The sequence below is a fragment of the Stegodyphus dumicola genome, chromosome 8 (assembly GCF_044657685.1).
Source record: "Stegodyphus dumicola isolate Sdum_Otavi_A_Nest chromosome 8, ASM4465768v1".
NCBI lineage: Eukaryota > Metazoa > Arthropoda > Arachnida > Araneae > Eresidae > Stegodyphus > Stegodyphus dumicola.
In genome coordinates, this window is record NC_140775.1 from 19,892,601 (window position 1) to 19,901,768 (window position 9,168).

The 9,168-nt window shown below is 33.1% G+C and overlaps 1 protein-coding gene across 3 annotated transcripts in view; it reads left to right on the forward strand.

Moving 5' to 3' along the window:
* Positions 1-2,916, forward strand: part of LOC118189325 (dynein regulatory complex subunit 5-like) — a 71,871-nt gene extending 68,955 nt beyond the window's left edge. For all 3 annotated transcript variants that reach the window (XM_085822913.1, XM_085822912.1, XM_035359910.2), the window contains one exon: positions 2,300-2,916. In XM_085822913.1, the coding sequence (XP_085679039.1) occupies positions 2,300-2,421 (122 nt within the window). In that variant the 3' untranslated portion in view covers positions 2,422-2,916. The remainder of the gene's footprint in view (positions 1-2,299) is intronic.
* Positions 2,917-9,168: the final 6,252 nt, after the last annotated feature.

Consider the following 9,168-nt stretch of genomic DNA (forward strand, 5'->3'; position numbering starts at 1 on the left):
CTCCGGGGCATACTTTCCACAAGTCTTTGTATGACAGCTAGTGGTATTTTTTTCCACTCAGCTTGGAGAAGACATAGAAGTTCCTTCACCGATTTTGCACGGGTAGTGCAGCCCTGAATTCGGCGATGCAACTCGTCCAGAGGTTCTCGATAGGGTTCATGTCTGGAGTCTGGGCAGGCCAGTCCATTCGATGAACTCCATTGGCACCATACCAAGCCTTGGTTAACGTCGAAACATGACAACTGACATTGTCGTCCTGAAAGTAACAGGAGTCCAACCCGTAAAACTGCCACAACGTAGGAAGCACATTGTCATCCAAAATAGTGCAGTAGGCATCGGAGTTGAGCTTACCATGAATGGGGACCAAGGGTCCCAGCCCATACCAGGAGAAACACCCCCAGACCATAATTCCAACTCCACCGAACTTGACGACTGTTGGCACAATGCATTCTGGCAGGAGACGTTCTCCAGGTAGACGCCAGACCCATACTCTGCCATCCGAACGGTAAAAGGTGAACCTTGATTCGTCACTCCAAAGAACCCGTTTCCACTAATCTACGGTCAAATTTCGATGTGCTTTGCACCACATTAACTGAGCAGCGCGGTTGGACTTTGTGATGAAAGGCTTATTGGCAGCAGCACGACCATGAAAACCAAGCAGATGTGCTTCCTTACGGATGGTATTCATTGAAACAATGCTCCCGGATGCCTGTTGAAAAGGATTCGGCCACATTTGTGATACCCGATAATTATACCTTTCTCGAAATCAGAGAGCTCCGAACTGCTAGGCATCTTGCATGCGACTAAACCCAATGCTGTTTCCTACACGATATATACCGGCGGAGGCCGTGACGTACCTTAGGACCGCAGATATCGTCATTTGCAAAGGTGTCCAAATACTTATTGGTAGTCAGTGTATTTAAAGAAATTAAATAATGAAGAATCTGCATAAATGTAGGTATGTTTCTCGCATTGTGATAAAAGAGCCTTACCTAAAGCCATCCAATTTTGAATAACGAATCCTCCACCGAATATGGGCGTCTGGAAGCTTTAATTTGGAATTCGTTGTATTGTCAATTTCATATTTTGTTATACTTTAACGAATTTTTTATTGACAAACTCAGCGATTTCTAAGCGAGAAATGGTAATATTGTACGGGGAAGGGGGATTATCTCCATCGTGCGAGACTGTGTATCGGAAATTCTAAAGATATGCTCATTTTAAAGTTATTTTGCGGCATTGCTGTTGAACTGAATTTTAGGGTTTAAATGCGAAGAATATGATATTTAATAAATAAAGATAACACACAATACGTTAAAGAAACGCTTCTTTGGGTGTAATATAAAATCTAAAAGCTTTCAGGCTTCTTTTCTTAATGTTTCTATTCAGAAATTAAAAAAATAGTCATTGTAAAATGTAGTGGTGGTACTAAAGGTTTTCAATTTTTGTTTAGATGATACACGTTAGGCAAAAGGTTGAGAACCGCTGAACTAGAGGAGATATGTGAGGCCTGTAAAACTCAGCGTCTAAAGTGGACCAAAGATTCATCACTGTAAAATAGTGCGGGCTGTAAGAAATAAAAGCCCGTTTTCATACTTAAAAATGTGATAAATGTTAACTACATATAACATACATTATAAGGGAGTAACTACATATATTGCTACCGAATACTTTAAAAGAAATGAAAGAACATAAAGAAATAAACGATTGTTAACAGACACCCATTGTTTCTTTACCCGACACCTGACGCCTTTTTCCTACAACTTTTTGCATTACAGTTTTCAGAACAGAGGTCAGGCGAATGCCCGTCAACTGGATGTCGCTAGAAGCTTGCTCTTTCTAAATAGCTGATAAAAGCTAGCCACCTGTGATACGGACCATCCAATACTGAAATCATGCACCATGCAAGCTATATGGCTTTCTGGGACCTGTACGGATACTATTAGTAAAATTCTGAGATATCCACTTTACTGAAGTTTTATTTTAGTGTTAAGTCCAAAGAGTTTCTGGTAAAATTGCAAATGTGTTAGCAGAGTTTACAGTCGGCTGAGGAAATATTTTTAAAAGTCTCAGATTTTTGAAAATCTCAGATATCCTGTTTAGCATTAAAGTTCTATGTATGTTATTATATCCCGTGGAATTAGAGTTTTTGTTAATATATTATAATTATGTATGCAGTTTTATTTTCTGGGTGTGAATAAAGGACTGCAGAAAAATAAGTAAAGCTCTCTTGCCGGCCGCGAGTTTTTTTTTTTTTTTTTTTTTTTTTTTTAAAAAATGTTTTCTCTCTTTTTTTCAGGAAGTAGGCCCAGCATTTTCTCAGGCCATGGATGTAAATCAGACCATATTGCAACTGGATATTCGATTTTGCGGATTCCGTGCAGCAGACGAAGATCTCATACACAAGGCTCTCATTCGTAACCGGTCAAATCTCGGATATATTTCTTACGTAGGAGATAAGAAAAATGTGACTGCTGCCGAGTATATTGTATAGAAAACATGTTAACATAGTTTAAGATTATGCTAAAACTATTTAATATTGCTCTTCCTGGCTTCACAAAGTTGAAAAGTAATAATGAAAGTTTTGACAAAAGCACGTATAGAGGTATGGTAACTGTATTAAATGGTGAAATGTATATTCAAGAAACAAGCATTTTAAAATTGTTTGACCTTTCGTTACCTTCTGAGTTTATAATGATGTCTTTCGAGGATTGAAAATGGCCTCATAGGCAATGATCAGTATAATAACATGTGAAACGCTATGGTTTTTAAAATTTTATAAGTTCTTAAGGGTTGCTGTTGGTATGAAGCAGCGATACGTTACTCAAGAGATGACTGGTATTCCTGAAGATAAAGTATTAAAATATAATGTCAGGTCTTCTGAAACCATTAGCCAAATAAAAATTATTTTTTATACTATGACTACCTAAAAGTCTTTTATAGCTATTTTATTAACATTCAGCTAATAACTAGAAACAATTGAAAACATTGCCTATCTTCTAGCCTGTCTGCCCGTGCGAAACGTTGTGTTTTCGTCGATTATGATCTATAATGAAAGATATTCTAGAATTATGAATACAAATGCCTTTGGAAAATGTGTCATATTTTTATCAAAAAAAGCCTAAAACATATTGTTCAATAGCATTGAATTTAAATTTAAGAAATTTTATTCTTATACATGAAATAAAAATTTGTTTCCATATTAGTAGAATATGACGCAGTTTAGCAGCAACTAAAAGTTAATGAAATATTATATGAAGATAATGTCACGAAATAGGATATTTTGCCATAAATAATGCCATAAAAATTTTTCAAGTAAATATTTCTGAGAACCGAAATCATCTCATGCAAAAATAGGTAATTAGTCTATTTAGAATAATGTATTTTGAAAGAACCGCATATATTCGATCAGTCCGAAAGAGATATCAAAAATGATATTTGAATTTTGGAAGGAGACTATTTTTTAAGTGAAGGTGCTACACTGTTACTTATGAACATCATAAGCTGGAAACATCTCATACCGTTAACATATCGGACGTCACAATAGCTTACTTTAAATGTTCTCAAAATAATCAAACGCAAAGTCTATTTTATAGTATTTGTTACACTTAATACCACAATCTTCGGATGTCGCAGAAGTAACAAGAAACAGAAATTGGCCCTTATGAAAAATTCCGATGTCCCACATTTAAATTGGTCTAGTTGATTCCACCACGCATATACCATGACATGAAAATAATTAAAACGAGTAAAAAATAATTAATAGTAAATAAGAATTAATGATAAATAATAATCAATGACAAATAAGAATTATTAATTGTTAATAATAATTATGAATAATTAATCAATAATGCATTGTGGTGTGTTACTAATAATTATTAATAATTGATTTCAGCAATAATTAATCATTATTAATATGTATTGATACTTTATGATGATTAATTATACTTAATAACTATTGATAATAAATAATAATAATGATAATGATAATTTCATTACTGTTCCTAAATAAGATTCTGCAGACTACTATACATAGTTGATGTTACTCACTTGGTGCGTTTAAAAACGTCCCTTCTAAATATTTACTAAACTCTTATCTTACTAAACGTTGCAAAACTACTTTACTAATAAATTCCAAATAATTCTGTATAATTCTCGTACATATACAATAGTAATGCTAATATAATACAGTAAAGGATAATGCATTTTTTAAGCAAGAATAGATCCTAATTCAAAAATAACTCTTGATTATTGCTACTCAAAATTTATAATTAATTCATAATTTTCTGTATACCAGCAATAAAATATTTCTTAAAAAATATGCCCATCATTACAGCATAGTATCAATTGTTTAAACCAATTACTTAAACAATAGTTTATCCGAAACTGACGAAATATATTCAGAAAGTTATCGGTTGAGACCTAAGGGTAATGTTCAGGAAATAAGATGCAAGTCGAAATTCTTCGAAATCTTCAAATTTCTCTTGTCGTAAGGTTTTAGATCTTAGACATCTAATAACTATTATACGTAAATTCATTTAACTTACTACGTTATCGTTTCCACATTTTCATTTTAGACTCCTTTTAATGGATATATGTATCTGAGTATGGATTACGTTTTTCGGAAAAATGTTGTTCTGAATTACAGCACATAAATACAAAAGCATCTGAGAGGAAGACTTCTTTCAATTAAAGGTAAGTTAATAATTACCATTCGTTCAAAAGAAGAGGTTATACCAAGCAAAATAGATGTTAATTGTGATGTGGAAAATTCCAAACCAAGGATCTAATAAATATAATACTAAAATGAGGATCTAATAGCCATGATATAATCGCCGCCAGGATTGACAAGAAATAATAATGACCGTCTTATGGATTGCGAACTAAGAATATGTATAACGGGGAGAAAGTTTTTAAGCAAATTCCAAAATTTACTAAGTGTGCCGAAGATGGTTTTAAGTGGCAAATGAAAAAACGATTAATCTGTCTGTGGTTTACAATTACTGACGGATGACGAAACAAATTTAATCTTTGAATAATACTGAAATTTAAGTTAATTAAGATTAACAAATAGATGATAGCGACAAAAATCTCCAGATTCCTACATTCATAGAAACGCTTTATGCGATTTTGTACATATTTGAAAAGATACAAAATAAAAATAGACGACGTGCTTTGTCTTTTAGTTTAAAGAGCCGCTGGTGTTAATGCGTAGGAGTGTTAAGGGAAGTATGAGGATGTTATAGAACAAATAAAACAAATAAAAGATTTTACACATACTGCATAACCCTCTGCTCTGAATCTTTGTATTTTAATAAATGGTAAACGAGGAGATATTAAGCTCTCTCTCACTTATCGGATCCATTGACGACAAATCAGGACAGATAAGCAAAACCATTTGTTTTTAGCATAAACAGAATTTTCTTCTTATAGAAACATCATTTACATGAACCACATAACATGCATTTAGAGACACTATCATCAGGAAATTCTTCACGTAAAACATCCGCAAAATGTTTACTTTTTAAACCACAAACAATCGCAAACACTGCATATCTAAATGCATTATCAAGAAATCGTTTCTTGAAGCATTTATTATACTGTTACGAATTTTGTGCATAGATGATTTTAATGCAATCATTTGTGAAATTCTTTTATTTTGCTCCATAATGTAACATGAAAAATTTAAAGAGAGTAGCTATGCCGAAAAATTAAGAATACAGGTGCGAGTCTATTTAACATTGAGTAAAGAGGTATCTCGGTAATTTGGCGAGATATAGCCAAGCTGAAAACGTATTTGGCGACTTATTTTGTAGCTAAATTTGGCAAAATGTCGACACACTTGGCGACCATTTGGCAACATTTAGGTCTGGTCCCTGTATTACCGTAATAGGTATTGTAATTGAATAAATGCAATTGATCACTATATCAGCTGCAACTGTAATTCGACACTAATATTGTCTTCCAGTAATTTCGAGAAGCAAAATCTTGGCGAACTAGAAATATCTCAGCGGCCGGGTGGAAACTATATATAAAGCCTAAGAGCGAGCATCAACACTCAATTGTTTAGTTATTATTGTCTTTATTATTGCCAATTGTTAATTCAGGGTGAGATTGGATTAGCTTTCTCTTTAGATGCGCTTTGCGTTGTACTTAACATTCTTAGTAGTCTGAAGTTAACTAGTGATTACACTGCTTGATGTTGTGAACACTTGTAAAAATATTTCTGGGAAAATTGCAGAACTCTTAAATACTTCTTTTGATACAAATAAATTTTATTAATCTACAATTGGACCTATGTACATTCAACGTATAACGACCCCGCACGCAGGCAACAGTACTACGTTCCCATCTTTTTTTTTCTGAAAATTATTACTGAAAGTATTCATAAGCGGCAACCCAAGATTGATCTGACAAAGTCGATGCTCCGTTTTCCACAGCAAAGCAATTAAAGACTGTCGATGAACTTGTATTTAGTTTAATTATTACTGAAAGTATTCACAAGCAGCAACCCGAGAGTGATCTGACTGTCGGGTTGCTGCTTGTGAATTGCTTGCGGGTTGCTTGCTTGCTCGGGTTGCTGCTTGACCAAGCCGATGCTCCATTTTCCACAACACAGTAATTAGAGAGTGTCAGTGATCTTGGATTTAGTTTAATTACTACTGAAAGTATTCACAAGCGGCAACCCAAGAGTGATCTGACAAAGTCGATGCTCCATTTTCCCACAACAAAGCAATTAGACATTGTCATCGATCCTGGATTTAGCTGTCTCATAGTACGATCTCATATTACGATCCTTTTGAACATGTTTCTTTTATTCTTCCTTTGTTTGTTGCACATTGTCGTATCGTTTATTTCGTTCTGCTTCTTTTTGCCTTAAGCGGCTTAATTTTATTGCCTTAATTTTTCCTTTTTTTGAATTCATTATTATTAATTATTTTTGGTGAAATAAAATAAAATACAGCAAACACCACCCAAATAAATATAGGTTTAATTTTTCCCCCCATCAGACCATTATAGAGTAAAGTACGCAAGTAATCGAAATCAGCAATTTTAAATTATTGCTGCGATTTCAAGTATTGCTTGATGAAACATAAATGAGAAGTAAATTACATATTTTTGTAAGTAAAGAGTTTGCTTATATTATTTCAATACGAAAATCGATTTCATTAGAAATCTGTTATTCAAACCTGACCAGATCTCACTCTTCTGTCTCCGACTGTTGAAACATAGATTCCAACATTCTAAGTTGTAATCTATGTTTCAATAATTTACAACATTGTTTCAAAAATTAATAGCGACATCTTGAAGTATCGGAACGACTTCAGCACAGACATAAATAACACCTCCGAAAAATTAAACAATGAAAATTTAGAACATCAATCAATCAATGCCAGCTCATTAATTCTCAAAACAATTCTCTTAGAAGGAAAAGTGGAAGTTTATTTTGCACATTTTCATTTTGTTTCTGCGAATTCCATTTTGTAAATGGAGACAGATTGATAGTTAGAAGACAAAGTATTTTCATGATAGAATGATTAATCAAATGAATGCACAGAAAAAGGGCAACTGTAGATAATAAATATGGAAAAAGCAGTAAAAATTAAAGAAAGAAAAATACTCTGAATATTTTATCTGAAAAAACAGCAGTGAGGGAGTGAAAAGAAATCTTACTTTTCCAGTTTGAAGTTCTTTTAAAAAGAATAGAATATTTTTATTGATATTGTATTGTGTTATTCTGAGTGTCTTAGAACAATTAACGAAACATTTATTTTGCAATAATTAACAGCGTGAATAGTTCTCATAAACCGAAGCTTTATATAAATTTCTATTCCTACTATTTGGAAAATAGTAAATTCGAAAACGTAATGCATATTAAATTTAACATATTTTACCGCGGAAATATAATTTTGTTATTTCCTGTAGTTCAGGAAAATATTCCAGATTTCGTTTACAAAAATGTGAATTACTTCCTTTTATATTCCTCATATTTGTCCGCACACTACAGGGCCTACCAGCGGCAGAGCGGTAAAGCCGCTGAACACTGGTAATTCTGTCAGTGTTCGAATCAAAGCGAACAGGCTGTATACATGGGCGTTTTCGAGATTTTCCTCAGGTATATAACGTGCATATGAGAGTTTTCCCTTAACTAGTCCTCCAGGAAGGCATCCCTGCCTTTAGGCAGATAGCCCTCGATTTCTTTGCCATAATTAAACAAACTAAACCAAACCGGACATTTTATGCCCTTCACATTTTATAGCGTGGACATCCAGTCAAAAAGCTAATCGAATGAGATCAAACTATATTTTTTTATTATTTCCATTACAAGACTTACAAATAATGACGGTTTATCAGGAATTCTCAAGGGCTGTAAAAAATAATATTTATTCGAAGAATTTGTATAAGGACATGATCGTGCTATATATGACTGCAATATTTATCAAAAAAATGGCAGCGCTTTTTAAAAAGATAAATAATTCTTTTAACTGTATTTCTGTGAAAGGGAGGAAATGGCAGTTGTTTGAAAAAACTTTTGAAAAGCGGACGCGATGTCTCATCGGAAGTGGGAAAATCTCCCCATATTTCTAGAATTATAAATGTTTACTGTTGAATGTTGTGCTTATTGAAAAGTAATTATATCCGTCAGAACTAAACTTTATGCAGTGTTACTTCAAATAATACTTCGGATGTAAATAAAAGCTTTAAGTTGTTTACTGTATAACTAGTAGAATTATAAAAACTGAGAGACTAAATTTAATCAAATATAAATTTAAGTTAACAGAAAGGTTAGGTATATTTATAATCATTAGATACGAGAACCAAACACTTTAAGTACTATTCTTAAAGGTTACGTCTCTTCACTTATCAAAGGAAGTTTTGCCAAATTTATAACGATTTTCGGTTGAATAACAAATTAGAAAAGCTCAAAGTGTTTGACTGGATCGTTAAATAAGTAATTCTATCCTTACTGTCAAAAGATAACTACTTGTACTTTTAAACTCTGCCAAATTTTTATTCTAGTGAAGACATTCTCAAAGATAGAAAAGTTAGAAATAATTACTATGAAAAAAGTTGGTTATTTTTACATAAAATCTTTCCATTTCTTTGTGTTCTTATCAAGCCTTTTTTCTAAAACATGACGATACTGATGATGCATTGCATAAGTAA